Here is a 16,111-nt window from a genome sequence, read left to right as displayed (position 1 = left end):
AGTGCCAAATGTTTTCGAATTCTGATCATAAATTCTTCTACATTTAGAATGCTTTTAAGTTTCCAAATGTATGAGGTTTTTCTCTCTTTTGTTATTGATTTCTAACTTACTTTGATTATGATCAGAAAGCATCGTCCCCCTCGATGTGTTCCACAGATCAAGGCTCGCAGTGATGCCTTTCATTCTTGTCTAGATAATCTGTCATTTCAGTTTTGTCCAAGGAGTAATTTAGAGAAGTACTTTAATTTCCCAGAATATTAGGAACTTCGGTGGGGGCAGGGGTGTCATCTTTTTATCATTTATTTTTATTGGGTTAAGGCTCTGATTTACTCCCTGAAGCAAATCAACAAGCTGGGAAGCAAGGTAGGGAGGCTGGGTGAAGACACCATCCTCGCCAGTTCCTCCCCTGGGAAGAGGTGCAGATACAGGACCCGGCGCTCTTGGTGCGGAGGACCAGGGTCAGTGGGGAGGGTGCTCTCTCTGCCCAGTCTCCCTGGCCCAGCTGGTAGCCTCCTCCAGATGTGGGTGAAGACTGAGAACCTGGCTCCGGGAGCATGCGCAGACAGCAAAGCTGGGGGACTCCCTGGGGGCCCACCAGCTGCTGGTGGTCCTGAAGGGAAAGCCAGGTCTTTTTTTAAAATTGAGTTCTAATTCACATCCCACAAACTTCACTCTTTTAAAGTGTACAGTTCAGTGGGTTTTAGTATATGTACAGAGGTGTGCAACCATCTCCACTATTTAATTCCAGAACACTTCCATCACCTCAGAAAGGAAACCCTGTACCTGTTAGCTGTCACCCTCAATCCTCCCTCTCCCCAACCCCAGCAAATACTAATCTGCTTTCTGTCTCAATGGATTTGACTATTCTGGACATTTCATGTCAATGGAATCATGCAATATGTGGTCTTTTGTGATCAACTTCTTTCATTTAGCATATTTTCAAGGTTCATCCATGTTATACCATGCATCAGTTCTTCTTTGCTTTTTATTATCAAACAACATGCCATTGTACGGATATATCACATTTCCTTTATCCATTCTTCAGTTGGTGGGCATTTGGTTTGTTGCCACTTTTTGGCTCGTATGAATAATGCTACTAGAACATTCATATACAAGTTTTTATGTTTTTATTTCTCTTGGATATATACCCGGGAGGGGAATTGCTAGGCCATATGGTAACTCTACATGAAACCTCTATAAAAAGGTTTAACCTTTTGAGGAACTGCTACACAGACTGTTTTCCAAAGTGGCTACATTATTTTACACTCCCAGCAGCAGTTTATGAGGGTTCCAATGTCTCCACATCCTCAACAACACTTGTTATCTTTTTTCTTTTTCTTGTTCTTTTTTTTTTTTTTTTTTTTTTGCTGAAGAAGATTCGCCCTAAGCCAACATCTGCTGCCCATCTTTCTCTTTTTGTATGTGAGCCACCACCACAGCATGGCCACTGACAGATGAAGGGTGTAGGTCAGTACCTGGGAACTGAACCCATGCTGCTGAAGTGGAGCATGCCAAACTTAAACACTAGGCTACTGGGGCTGGCCAACACTTGTTATTATCTTTTTTATTACAGCCGTATTAGTGAGTGTGAAGTGGTATCTCACTGTGCTTTTTTGTTGTTGTTCCAGCAGTACTTTTTATGTACCTCCCAAAGGTCAGGCACCATGAGTTGCTCAAGATTAATAAGGTACCTGCCCTCATGGAGCTTACATTCTGGTTGGTGAAGGGAGACAATAAAAAAGTAAACAGAGGGGCTGGCCCCGTGGCCGAGTGGTTAAGTTCGTGCGCTCCGCTGCAGGCGGCCCAGTGTTTCCTTGGTTCGAATCCTGGGAGCGGACATGGCACTGCTCATCAAACCACGCTGAGGCAGTGTCCCACATGCCACAACTAGAAGGACCCACAACGAAGAATATACAACTATGTACCGGGGGGCTTTGGGGAGAACAAGGGAAAAATAAAATCTTAAAAAAAAAAAAAGTAAACAGAATTTGAAACACGATGCACATCTGAAAAAAATAAAAATTTTTTTAAAAAAACAAAGAAACAACCACAGCCTTTTAGAATGAGCTTTTTAAATGAAAGTTCACCTCTCAAAAAAAAAAAAGCAAACAATTAAATAGATGAGATTATTTCCGATACTGGTAATTTCTGTGAAGAAAATGAACTGGGTGATGAAACGAGAAGATTTGAGATGGGGAGATAGGGAGCGGCATTGTTCAGAGAAGTTCTCTTTAATATTTTTAAACGCAGTCTTATTTTTTAATTTTTTTATTGCAGTAACATTGGTTTATAACATTATATGAATTTTAGGTGTACACGGTTACACATTTCAGTTTCTGTGTAGATTACATCATGTTCACCACCCAAAGACTAATTACAATCCATCACCACACACGCGTGCCTAATCACCCATCCCTCCTCCCTCCTCCCTCCTCCCTCCTCTGGTAACCATCAATCCAATCTCTGTCTCTATGTGATTGTTTGTTGTTTTAATCTTCTACTTATGAGTGAGGTCATACAGCATTTGACTTTCTCCCTTTGACTTATGTCACTGAGCATAATGCCCTCAAGGTTCATCCATCTTGTCACAAATGGCCGGATTTCATTGTTTCTTATGGCTGAGCAGTATTCTATTGTGTATATATACTGCATCTTTATCCATTCATCCCTTGATGGGTACTTAGGTTGCTTCCATGTCTTGGATATTGTGAATAATGCTGTGATGAACATAGGGTTGCATGTATCTTTATGCATTCATGTTTTTGTGTTTTTTGGGTAAATACCCAGCAGTGGAATAGCTGGATCATATGGTATTTCTATTCTTAATTTTCTGAGGAATCTCCATATTGTTTTCCCCAGTGGCTGCACCAGTGTGCACTCCCACCAGCAGTGTAGGAGGGTTCCCTTCTCTCCGCATCCTCTCCAACACTTGTTTCCTTCACTGTGCTTTTGATTTGCATTTCTCTAAGGACTGATGATGTTGAGCATCTGATGTGCTTATTGGCACATTTATATATCTTCTTTGGAGAAATGTCTATTCAGATACTTTGCCCATTTTTTACTTGGGTTATTTGCCTTTTTACTCTTGAGTTGTAGAAGTTCTTTATGTAGTCCAGATATTGGCCTGATTCCTTTTATTCCTGAAGCCTAGGAGGAAGACATGTGAATCAATCCCAGCTTCATGGCTAGGGACAGACTGCCCCTGGTACACAGGGACGTCTGGGAGCCAAGGAAAGCACTTTGCCAGTGTGTTCACCATCTTCCCCCAGGGGCAGACACAACTGTGCTGTCCAGGAGAACTAAACAGCCATAATAGCTACTACATTCTACTGAGCTGTGACGAGCTGCTGGGCACCAGCTAGTGGCTTTCCATATATTATCTCATTTCCTCCCCACAGCAGCCCTGTGAAGTAGGTATTATCATTATTACCCCCATTTTAAAGATGAGGAAAGTAAGACTCAGGAACGTTAAGTAACTTCCACAAGGTCACACAGCTTCTAAGCATCAGAACTTCAATTCTAACCCCGGTCTTCCAGCTCTAAAGTCGGCACTCCTACCCATCCAGGTATACTGCCTCCCAAACAGAATGCAAGCATCCCACCTCCCAGACCCTCAAGTTCATTTCCAAGAGTGTTTGGGCACAACAGGGGAGATGGGAGCTAAAGACTGGATCAAGGAGGGGTGGGGAGGAGACAGGGACTTCACCTGTGGTCTCACTGGCACTCTGGGTTGCTCTCTCCTCCCACCAGTTTGCCCAGTATGCCGAGATCGTCAACTTCACCCTCCCCAATGGGACTCAGAGGAGCGGGCAAGTGCTTGAGGTGGCTGGCACCAAGGCCATTGTGCAGGTAAGTCAATGAGATGTTGGCTGGTGGAATAAATGAATGAACCCACAAAGTTCCCACACTATCTTATAAGCTGCAAAGACAAGAAATGTCCCACTTTTCTGAGAGCACCTTACCCAGAGCTGGGCAGAAATGGCAGAATGGGAGGCCCCCTTCTCCCCAGCAAGCTCCTTATTAGAGTAACTAGCCTCTTGTCCCATAGGTGTTTGAAGGGACCTCTGGGATCGATGCCCAGAAGACCACCTGCGAATTCACAGGGGACATCCTACGGACTCCAGTGTCAGAGGACATGCTGGGTGAGGCACTGGGGTGGGGCGAGGGGTGCTCTTCTGTCCTTCCAGCCCGGCTTCCCTGACCAAGCACTTAGCACACTGCACTGTCGTTGCCTCTTTACACGTCTGCCTCCTCTGTGAGCTCTTTGAGGTCAGGGGTTGTGTCTTCTTTTCTCTTTGATCCTTGACCCCAGCACAGGGCCTGACATATAGCAGGTGTTCAATAAATGAGGAAGGCGGGTTCCATAAACTAGAGGCACAGCAGGTGCCATCTATTTGGGGTCAGGCTGAAATGGACTGCACGTCCCCTAATTTCCTCCCAAGATCTGCCATACCTGGCTGTCTCCTCTTTCCAGCCCTAAACCACCCCTCCCCCATTCAAGTCATGGTCCTGGGCCAAGATCTTGCCTGTAAAGGTTTCCAGGAGAGAAGGGAAGACCCTTCAAAGAGACAGTCACTGTATCCAGCTCTCTGGGGGCTGAGGGGGAGGGGGACACAGGGCAATCGGGACATGGGGGGGCGGCGGGAGCTGGTGGTGGCATGGAGGGGGAGCAGCAGGGAGAGACACAGGGCTGGCCCTGAGCACCCTACAACACCCCTCGCCCACCCACAGGTCGGGTTTTCAATGGCTCCGGCAAACCCATTGACAAGGGGCCAGTGGTCATGGCAGAAGACTTCCTGGATATCAATGGTGAGTGACCAGGAGCTCTGGATGGCTTTCGGGAGCCAGCCTCTAACCATCTTCCCCACCCCCAGTCATCACCTCTGCCACCTTGCCCTTGGAAGCTCTGCCCCAGACACAGGCCAGGGGCAACTGCCCAGGGCTCACCCCCAGGGCTGCTCAGGCTAAGAGGTGGATCTCCCAGGTAAGAGGTCTCTGGGTCACCCTCAGGTCCTCCGAATCCCACACAGTACCTATAGATCTTGGAGAGGGCGCTGGTTCGGCCCACGGGGGCCAGCCTGAGCTCCCGCCTGCCTGCCACTTACAATGCACCAGGGCAGCGCTGTCCAAAGGGAGCGCTGACATGTGGCCATTTAAATACAAATGAATTCAAATAGAATAAAATTTCATTTGAAAACCACATTTCACGTGCTCAGTAGCCACATGTGACTAGGGCTACTGTGTTGGGCAGCGGAGTCAGAGCACATTTCTATCATCACAGAAAGTTCTGTTACACAGTGCCACTCTGGAGTCTGGGGCAGATTTGGGGGGCAGGTTTGGGGGGCAGAGAGAGACCTGAACCCTGGTCCATCATCACCTCCCAGGCCAGCCCATCAACCCCCACGACCGCATCTACCCCGAGGAGATGATTCAGACGGGCATCTCTCCCATCGATGTCATGAACAGCATTGCCCGTGGGCAGAAGATCCCCATCTTCTCAGCAGCCGGGCTTCCCCACAATGAGGTTAGGCCTGCAGGGGCCTGCAGACAGGGCCAGGTGGAAGGGACAGAGCTGAGGCCGGGGCTGGTGGGTGAGCAAGGAGGGGCGCCTGTGCAGAGCAGTCAGGGGCCGGCCCAGCTGGCACCATCAGCATTCAGACTGGCAGTTGTCCTCTGCTAGCTCAGGGACTCAGGGCTGCACAAGACCCCCTCATTGTCCCCAAGCAGGTCTTCAAGCCTCTGCCTGAGTGAGTGGTGCACTCCTTGGCTCACAAGAGAGCCCGTTGCTAGCCCCAGTATTGAGAGTCCTGCTCAGCCGGGCTGACAGCGCTGCCCACTGGTCCTTGTAATGGGCTTTCCTCCCTGCACCGGGTGAAGCCTTCTCATGCCGCCCCACAGCCATCTGAAGCCTCTCTTTGCAGACTCCCTGCCCCACTCCCACCACCAAGAGTGAACAGCCGGTTCTTCTCAGAGCAGCCAGGTGACAAGGTTTCTGGATGCTCCTCCCCTAACCAGCCACATAATGACCAATCCTGGATGTGTCCCAGTGCACCCTCGAAATAGTGGTTAGAGGGCATAGGCGTCCCCGCTCTCCCCCTGCACACGCACATCTGGACCTGTGTGACTGGCAGCTCCCCACCCTGCAGGCCTGCAGTTCTGCACTCAGATCACCCCCAGCGGCCTCAGGGAGGCACCGGGGGCGTGAAGGGCCAAACCACCCCAAACCCGTGCTGAGGCAATTGCTCTTTGGAACTGTTATTCTGCCCTGCTTCTCCTGACAGGCACCCTCAGCCCTTTAACAGCCACGGAATAGGGTGCCCCCCTCCCCAAAAGGCTGTAGGACCTGGGGCAGCCCTTTCACCTTTCAGGCCTTGGATCCTTCCCACCAGAGGCCCTGGCAGGAGGATGGACTGGACATTGCTCCATCCATCCTCCTCAGTGGTGCTCAGTGGGGTGGGCTCTGGGCTCTGGTGCTGACATGCGCAACTCCCCCGCCCCTGCTCCGCCCCAGATTGCCGCCCAGATCTGCCGCCAGGCTGGGCTGGTGAAGAAGTCCAAGGCTGTGCTGGACTATCACGACGACAACTTCGCCATCGTCTTTGCAGCCATGGGGGTAAGAGGGGCTGGGCAGATTGGCAAGTTCTGGAAGCCATGGACGGGCAGCCTTGTCTCCCTTGGCCCCTGGCATGGCCTGATCTGATGGGGGAGGCACAAGTCTTCTCCTTGGAAAGCGTCCCGGTCCAGGTCTGTCTGGTGGGAGAGGCAAGAGCATGACTAGAGGGGGTGTGGCAGGCTCAGTGACCAGGGCCGCGTGTCCCTTGAGCATCCCAAAGGCTATGGTACCTACAAGATGAGCCCAGCTTGGCCCGGAGGAGGGGGAAGCCAGAGAATTTGGGGAGACAAGACAGCTTCAGGAGGGGGATGCCAGGGGGCTCTGAGAAGGGCCCCAGGGGGGTATGGGAGTTTAGTGGGGAAGCAGCTGGCCAAGGTGGTGCAGATGGTACTGAGCAGAGTTCAACCTGGAGTCTGAACCTCTCTTTGGGGGTCTGATGAGACCCTACTCAGGACTGGGCAGCAACCCCAGCCCCTGCCTTCTCAAGCCCCAGGGTCCCCCCAGTGACCATGGCATCTTCACCTCCAGTGACTGGTAGCCAGTCAGTTGATAGGCTTTACTGAGAAGAGATGGGAGGAACCCGGGTCCCCGCTCTCAGGCCTCTAGGCCCTGCCTCCAGCCCTCCCTGCTGTGTGTCCAGGTGAACATGGAGACAGCCAGATTCTTCAAGTCCGACTTCGAGCAGAACGGGACCATGGGGAATGTCTGCCTCTTCCTGAACTTGGCCAACGACCCAACGTGAGCCCTCCCCTGATGCCCATACCGCCCTCAGGCAGCAGGCCCTGTCCCCTTCCAAGATTCAGAGTACCACGGCTCAGGGGCATCCCAGAACTACAGCTACGGGCCAGAGCCGGGACAACAACCCCTTATTGTGCAGATGGGGAAGCTGAGATTGGGCACGGGGCAGGGACAGCCCACGGAGAGACAGAGGGAGCCAGGCCACCACCCCGCCTGCCACCTGCAGCCCCTCTGCTCTGCCCACAACCTGCGTCCAGCCACTGTCCAGAATCAGGGCTCCTCATCCTTAGGTCCCTTCCACAAAGTCACCCCTAAAGAGATATTTCCCTAAACCATTTGTTTAGAAAAACTCTATTTTAAAAGTTTAGAAAAAGTGAGTTTAAATCTGGGGATCAGGTGGATGAAAAAAAATTCTAATAAACTATCCTGGGTACTAAGAGTACTTAAAAACTAAGTAACAGAGCTCTGGGGGCCACGATGAGTCACCAAAGGAAAGACTCACAGGCACAGAGCCTGAGGACTGAGTAGCTGGAGCCAGAGGGACCGCCAGCCAGTGGCTGCGGGCCAGGGAGCGCGTGGACCGTGCAGACTGAGTATGCTTAGGAGCAGGGAGGAACAGCGAGGAAAGAATCCTGAGGACATGGAGGGAGAGTCTCCAGTGACCCGAGTGCAGGGTGCCCTGGTGAAGAGGGAGCTAGAGCAGACCCCACCTGGCTCTGAGATGCCACAGGTGGGCCACTGTCATCCTCACTAGACATGCCTGGCCCTGACTGTCCCACCCTCACCCAACTCCCCACCTGCCCCAGCCTCTGCCCCTTTCCTACCTTGAACAGTAGGAGGAGGGAGTGTCATACTTGGCTGAGTGCCCACTCCCAGGAACCATCGCCCTGACCTGGGGGCTGGGAGCAGGGGCTCAGCATACCCACTCTGCTACTATGCACAGTACCAGCTTCCCAGTTCACTTTGCACTCAGCACTGGGGCTAAATGGAGCAGAGGCCGGGGCCTCCAGGCTCTCTCCACACTGGCCATACCTCCAGGGTCGAGCGGATCATCACCCCGCGCCTGGCGCTGACCACTGCTGAGTTCCTCGCTTACCAGTGTGAGAAGCACGTGCTGGTCATATTGACGGACATGAGTTCCTACGCAGAGGCCTTGCGGGAGGTGAGGTGGCCGGCAAGGGGTGTCAGGTTCATCCCTGCCTCTCCCTAGCCCCTGGACCCCAGAGCTCACACACCCAGGCCTGCCCCCACTCCCGTGAGCTCCAGGGAGCAGTAGCAGCCTGGCCATTCCTCTCCTGCCCCCCACGCACTTCTCACACGGTTGCTGACCCTCCCACTCACCCTTCCTGTGTCTGCCTCTCACCCTTTCTCCTACCCTATTGCCCTCGGACAGGTCTCGGCTGCTAGGGAAGAGGTGCCAGGGCGCCGAGGCTTCCCTGGATATATGTATACAGACCTGGCCACCATCTACGAGCGGGCGGGCCGCGTGGAAGGCCGGGGCGGATCCATCACTCAGATCCCCATCCTCACCATGCCCAATGATGGTGAGCTTCCTCACTGCCCACTACCTCCACAGCCCCCTGCCCTCTCTTCCCACCTGGACCCTTAAAGGGCCCATGCTTCTTTGCATAGATGTGCAGTGGCTCTGTTCCTCCATCAAGGTGGACACTATCCTTTTCTTGCCCCCCCTCCCAACCCCTATCACTCCAGTGAGGGGAATAGAACCCAGATGGCCCTGAGGGGGTGGAGACATGGGCCCCATCTACACTGAGGCCAACGCATTTCCTTGTAGATATCACCCACCCGATCCCAGACCTGACGGGCTTCATCACAGAGGGACAGATCTACGTGGACAGACAGCTTCATAATAGACAGGTACTGTCCCCTCCATACCCACTTCCACCCCAAAGACACAGACTAACAGATGTCCCACCCCCACCCCCTGTGCTTTGTCTCTCTGTGAATTAGGAGGGGCCAGGCAAGGCTAACCCCAAACAAGAGATAACCCCCCTCCCTGGAAGACTGTGTGGTCCACAGACAGAAGGCAGGTCAGGGCAGAAGCCAGCCTACCTGGCTGTGGGACCTGGAGAAAATAATTTCATCTCTCTGATACTAGGTTTCCTCTTCTATAAAATAGGAACAATAATACTTATCACACAGTTGCATTGTGGAGGATAAAATAAGTTGGCATATAGAAAGCATCTAGCAGATAGTATATACTAAATAAATACCATTTCTCTTCCTTGCCAGTAGTTTGCTTTGGTGAACAGGAAACAAGGGTAACCGACACAAATAGATAGTGAATAATGTGCCAACGGGTTAGAAACTGTGTCTGTCCTATCTGAGGTTAAGGGCACCCCACGACCTTTTCTTCTTCGCTTGGCACGTTCTTTCTTTGCAGCTATTAACTATTAAGCTTCAACTTGGTTTTTGGCCAAATAATCAAAAGTTTTGAAATAGCAAGCCTTTCACTAAGGTCATGTCATCTCCCTTGATACTCTCCTGTCTAGGAGCACACCTGGGGACACCAGCATACCCAAGACCTAGAATCTGTGGGAGATGAATGAGAGCAGGGAGTGACCAGTGTCCTCTCTGTAGGACAAATGAGGACCAGTCTCCCGAGAACCAGTAGGGGGAGGGGAGAGAAGTAGCAGTGGGAAGAAAAGGAAAGTTCGGACCCTGCCTCTGCCACTCCCTTCTTCTGCTCCGCTCCCCCCCAGATTTACCCCCCCATCAACGTGCTCCCTTCCCTGTCGCGGCTAATGAAGTCCGCCATCGGGGAGGGCATGACGAGAAAGGACCACGGAGATGTCTCCAACCAGCTGGTAAGAAGGAGAGGGCGCAGGGCTGGCGGGTAAGCTAGTTTCAGAAGCTGGAGGTTTGAGCCCTGTCTGGACCACGAGCTTTTCTCCTGGAAAAGTCGCTCCCCCAGAAAGGGGCCACGCACGGCCAGTTTGGGGGCCATTGGGCTCCAGTGGTAAGCCTGCGGTGACCGCCGACCCTCCCCCACCCCCCCCCCCCCGCCCCGTCCCCTCGCCCGTGTCTTCACCCAGTATGCCTGCTACGCCATCGGGAAGGACGTGCAGGCCATGAAGGCAGTGGTCGGGGAGGAGGCTCTCACTTCGGAGGATCTGCTCTATCTGGAATTCCTGCAGAAATTCGAGAAGAACTTCATCAACCAGGGTGAGGCGCTTTGGGGGCGTTAAGGCAGTAAGCCCCTTACCCCGCTATACACACACACACACACACACACACACACACACGCGCCTAACCCTCCCGCTCTGTCGCTAGGCCCCTACGAGAACCGCTCGGTGTTCGAGTCGCTGGACCTGGGCTGGAAGCTGTTGCGCATCTTCCCCAAAGAGATGCTGAAGCGCATCCCGCAGAGCGTGATTGATGAGTTCTACTCCCGCGAGGGGGCGCCACAGGACCTCATGTCGGACACCGCGCTCTAGCCCGCCTGCAGCCTGGCCCGCGAACGCGGTCCCGGGACTCTGCGCTCCGCGTCCAAGTCTACGCGCCCCTCCCCATCCGCCGTGGTCGCACTCACCCGAACCAACTGCTTCCGCGCCCACCTGCAGCCCCCCGACGGCTACGGGTTGGGGCTCCCACGCTCCATCCCCCGCCCTGGATTCCCGGCAGTGGGAAAGAACAAAAGGTGGTTCCGTCTGTATTCTATTTGGCTCTGACAGGAGCGTTTGAATTTTTATTTTAAAAGCCCCCAAAATAAGAAGTAACTGAGATGAAGTATTTGTCTTATGTGAAAACAAGATTAACAAAACACTGATAATTGTTAAAGCTGGGAGTGATGGATACATGAGGTTCATTAAACTATTCTCTCCACTTTAAAAAAACAGTCACATTAGTATCTTAACAACTGACAATAGAATTCCTCTTAGGGAGATATTTATCTTTGTTAAGAAATATTTTGATAGATTTCTTGGGTGGAACCTCAGCTCAGGGGCCATAAAAAGGACAATGAAGGCCACAAGAGAAGTGTCTGATTATAAACGGCTCTGCCTGAGAGATGCTGGGGAGGTATTTGGTTTGCTCCAGACAGGAAGGGAGGGCAGTTGCTGGGAAGATGGCCTGAGGGACACGGGTGGGGGGTGCAGAAGGCTGAGGAAAGGCCTCCCCAGTTAAGAAATGGGTGAAGAGCGTCCTAAAACCCAGGATACCTAATGTTCGTTGGAAAGCTGCCTGCTCTTCTGTAATGTCATCCCCTCCCTCTGCTCTGCCCCATCTCCAGTGCAGTCACCACTGCTTCTTAAGAGGCAGTGCAGGGCGGGAGGACAAGACTTCAGCAAAGGGCCGAGTTCCATTTCTGGGTCAATGCGTTGTGGAACCAGGCCAGAATTCTTGGATCAAGAGGTGATACCAAAGGAGGCCCACGAATAAAATTCCCATCCCCGAGCCAATTTGCAGTCATTTTAGGGAAAGCTTTTGGGTGTCCACAGGGCATAGAGTTGTTTTTATTTAATAACAGCTTTATTGAAATATAATTCACATACCATACAATTCACCTATTTATAATTGTAAAAGTCAACAGTTTTTAGCATATTCACAGAGTTGTGCAACCTTCACCAAAATCAATTTTAGGACATTTTCGTTACCTCAAAAAGAAACCTTGCACCCCTGGCCATCACCCCTTAAACCCCTCTTCTGCCTCTTCCCCAGCCCTAGGCAACCACTAATCTTCTTTCTCTCTCTATAGTTTTGCCTATTTGGACATTTCATATAAATGGAATCATATAATATGTGGTCTTTTGTGTCTGGCTTCTTTCATAGTGTTTTCAAGGTTCATCCATGTCATCGCATGTGTCAGTACTTCATTCTCTGTATTGCCAAATACTATTTCACAGTATGAATATACCACCTTTGGTTTATCCATTCTTCAGTTTGTGGACATGTGGTTGTTTCCACTTCTGGGCTATTATGAAGAATGCTGCTGTGAACATTCATGGTTTTCTGTGGACTAAGTTTTCATTTCTCTTGGGTATCCCAAGGAGTGAAAATCCTGGGGTCAGATGGTAGCTCTCTTTAACCTTTTGAGGAACTGCCAGACAACAAAGCCACTTCCCAAGTGGCTACACCATTTTATATTCCCATCTGCAGTGGATGAGGGTTCCAGTGTCTCCACATCCTCAACAACACTTATTATCAGACTTTTTGATAATAGCCATCCTGGTAGGTGTGAAATAATATCTCCTTGTGGTTTTGATTTGCATTTCCCTGATGACTAATGATGTTGAGCATCTTTTCATGTGCTTATTGGCCATCTGTACATCTCCTTTGGAGAAATGTCTATTCAGAAATGATTCTTCACCCATTTTTAAATTGGGTTATTTATCTTTTTATTGTTGAATTTTAAGAGTTTTCTATATTTTCTAGACACAAATCTTTAATCAATACATGCAAATATTTTCTTTCATTCTGTTGGTTGTCTTTTCACTTTTTTGATGGTGGTTTTGAAGCATGAAAGTTTTAAATTTTTATTATGGCTAGTTTATCTGGCTTTTTCCTTTGTTTCTTTTGGTGTCATGTCTAAGAACCCATTGCCTAATCTAAGGTCACAAAGATTTATGCTTATAAGTTTTTTCTAAGAGTTTTATGGTTTTAGCTTTTACATTTAGAGTTCATTTTTGTTATGGTATGAAGCGGGGTCCAAATTCATTCTTTTGCATGTGGACATTCAGTTGTCCCAGTACCATTTGTTGAAAAGACTGTTCTCTCCCACACTGAATTATCTTAGTACTGTTGTCAAAAATTCTAATGTGAGGGGCTTTTTTTCTGGATTCCAAATCTATCCCATGGATCTATATGTCTACCCTTATGCCAGTACCACACTTTCTTAATTATTCTAGCTTTGTAGTAACTTTTGAATTTGAGAAGTAGGAGTCCTCCCACATTTTCAAGGTTGTTTTAGTTATTCTAGATCCCTTGAATTTCTATATAAATTTTAGGATCAGTTTGTCAATTTCTGCAAAAACGACAGCTTGAATTATGATGAAGATTGCATTAAATCTGTAGATCAATTTGGGACTTATTAGTATCTTAACAATCTTAAGTCTTTTGATCCATGCACATGGAATATCTTTCTATTTATTTAGGTCCTTAATTTCTTTTCAAGTTTTTTACTTTTCAGAGAATAAGGTTTGCACTTCTTTTGTTAAGTTTATTTCTAGATATTTTATTCTTTTTGATACCATTATAAATGGAATTGTTTTCTTAATTTCATTTTCTGATTATTCTTTGCTAATCTATAGAAATACAATTGACTTTTGTATATTGATCTTGTGTTCTGCAGCCTTGCTGAACTCATTTATTAGTTCTAATAGGTTTTTAGTGGATTCCTTAAGATTTTCAATATACGTGAGCATGTCATCTGTAGAGATAGCTTGACTTCTTTCTGTCAAATCTGGATGCCTTTCATTTCATTTTCTTGCCTCATTTCCCTCGCTAGAGCCTTCAGTACAATGTTGAACAGAAGTGGCAAGAGTGAACATCCTTGTCTGTTCCTGATTTTAAAGGGAAATCACTCAGTCTTTCACCATTAAGTATGATGTTAGCTGTGGATTTTTCATAACTACCTCTTATCAAATTGAGGAAGTTCATTCTCTTCCAAATTTGTTTGCTTTCAAGTTTTGTTTGTTTATTTTTTTCCAAGTTTGACTGCTTATCATAAAGAGGTGCAGGATTTTGTCAAATGCTCTTTCTGTGTCTATTAAGATGATAATGGGTTTTTGTTCTTTAGTCTATTGATATGGTGTTTTATATTAATTGACTTTCAGATGTTAACTCAATCTTGCATTCCTAGGATAAATTCCACTTTGTCATAGTGTACAATCTTTTTATATTGTCAATCGATTATGAAGTAAACTCTGGTAAAACTTAAAACAAAAGGAAGTTTATTCGGGGTTTGTTAGGACTACAGCCTGGGAAGCACAGATTCAAGTAGCCCTTGAATTGTGTTCTGGCCATTGGAGGGGGAAGGAAGGTTTTATAGTCATGGCTAACAAAGGCAAAGAAAATAAAGGAGGAAGGTATGTCTTTTATCAGATTCCAGGCACAAGGTAATCATCAGAGTGAGAGTCAGTGGAAACAAGCCAGTAAACTTAGGAATGTGGGAGGTGACTCTGACAGGAACAGTCTCTGCCCCGATAATCTCATCTTCTTTGAGAAGACTTGCAGACTCATTTCAGGCAGTTAATGAGCTCAAAAGTTCATCCTGAAGGAGAAATTTGTTCCTCTCCTCTTCATGTCTGCTTGGCTCCATTTTGGTGCCTTAACATGAGAGACTCCATCTTTTTTCAATTCCACAATATGTTACTGGATTCTGTTTGGTAGTGTTTTGTCAAAGATTTTTGCCTCTAAATTCACAAGAGATATTGGTCCATAGGATTTTTTTCCCCTTGCAATGTCTCTGTCTGATTTGGGTATCAGGGTAATACTAGCCTCATAAAATAAGTTGGAATCGTTCATTCTTCTATTTTTTTGGGTGGGTGGTGGGAGTAGGGAGAGAAGAGTCTGTATATAATTGGTACTGATTCTTCTTTAAATATTTGATAGAATTCATCAAACATCTAGGCCTGGGCTTTTCTTTGTGAGTAGATTGGGATTTTTATTTCAGTTATTATTACTAATTGAATTTCTTTGTTATAGATCTATCCATATTTTCTATTTACTTCAGAGTCCATTTTAGTAATTTGTTTCCTTCTAAGAATTTGTCTATTTTACCTAAATTATGTAAATTTTTGGAAAAGAATTGATCATAGTATTCCCCTATAATCTTTTTATTTCTGTAAGGTCTGTAGTAATGTCCCCTCTTTAATTAATGTTTTAGTAATTTGAATCTTCTCTCTTTTTTCCTTGGTCAGTCTAGTTAAAGATTTGCCAATTTTGTTGACCTCTTCCAAGAACCAATTTTTACTTTTGTTAATTTTCTCTATTGTTTTTCTATTTTCTATCATTAATTTTCACTCTAATCTTTATTATTTCCTTCCTTCTACTTGCTTTGGGTTTAGTTTGCTCTTCTTTTTCCATTGTGAGGGTAGAATTTTAGGTTATTTATCTGAGACTTTTCTTCTTTTTCAACATGGCATTTATAGCTATAAATAGTCCTCTAGGTACTGCTTTAGCCACCCCCAATAAATTTTGGTATGTTGTGGCTTTGTTTTCATTCATCTCAAAGTATTTTCTAATTGCCCTTGTGATTTCTTCTTTGACTCATTTGTTATTTAGGAGTGTGTTGCTTAATTTCCATATATTTGTGAATTTCCCAAGTTTCTTTCTGTTATTGATTTCTAATTTCACTCCAATGTAATCAGAGAATATACTTTGTGTGATTTCTATTCTTTTAACTTTAGCGAGGCTTCTTTTATGGGCTTTGCTTTTTGTCTATATTGCAGAATGTTCCATGTACACTTGAGAAGAATGTGTATTTGCTGTTGTTGGGTGGAGAGTACTATAGATGTCTGTTAGGTGGAGTTGATTTACAGTGTTGTTCAAATCTTCTTTTTCCTTGATGTACTTCCGCCTAGTTGTTATATCCATTATTGAATGTGGGGTATTGAATTCTCCAATTATTATTGTTGTCTGCTTCTTCTTTCAATTCTGTCAGTTTTTGCTTCCTATATTTTGGGGCTCTGTTGTTAGTACATGTCTGTTTATAATTGCTATATTTTTCTGATGGATTGACCCTGTTGTTATTACAAAATGTCACACTTTACCTCTAGTTACAGTTTTTTGTGTTAAAGTCTA

At 47.3% G+C, this 16,111-nt stretch overlaps 1 protein-coding gene across 1 annotated transcript in view; it reads left to right on the top strand.

The window, feature by feature from the left end:
* Positions 1–12,781, top strand: part of ATP6V1B1 (ATPase H+ transporting V1 subunit B1) — a 28,853-nt gene extending 16,072 nt beyond the window's left edge. Inside the window, exons 3-14 of the mRNA XM_023618938.2 lie at positions 3,751–3,849; positions 4,049–4,142; positions 4,732–4,809; positions 5,385–5,524; positions 6,512–6,613; positions 7,254–7,351; positions 8,390–8,513; positions 8,745–8,895; positions 9,144–9,226; positions 10,072–10,176; positions 10,405–10,534; positions 10,643–12,781. Of these exons, the coding sequence (XP_023474706.1) occupies positions 3,751–3,849; positions 4,049–4,142; positions 4,732–4,809; positions 5,385–5,524; positions 6,512–6,613; positions 7,254–7,351; positions 8,390–8,513; positions 8,745–8,895; positions 9,144–9,226; positions 10,072–10,176; positions 10,405–10,534; positions 10,643–10,806 (1,368 nt within the window). The 3' untranslated portion in view covers positions 10,807–12,781. The remainder of the gene's footprint in view (positions 1–3,750; positions 3,850–4,048; positions 4,143–4,731; positions 4,810–5,384; positions 5,525–6,511; positions 6,614–7,253; positions 7,352–8,389; positions 8,514–8,744; positions 8,896–9,143; positions 9,227–10,071; positions 10,177–10,404; positions 10,535–10,642) is intronic.
* Positions 12,782–16,111: the final 3,330 nt, after the last annotated feature.

The sequence above is a fragment of the Equus caballus genome, chromosome 15 (genome assembly GCF_041296265.1).
Source record: "Equus caballus isolate H_3958 breed thoroughbred chromosome 15, TB-T2T, whole genome shotgun sequence".
NCBI classification, from domain to species: Eukaryota; Metazoa; Chordata; class Mammalia; order Perissodactyla; family Equidae; genus Equus; species Equus caballus.
This window is presented reverse-complemented; position numbering and strand designations above follow the sequence as displayed.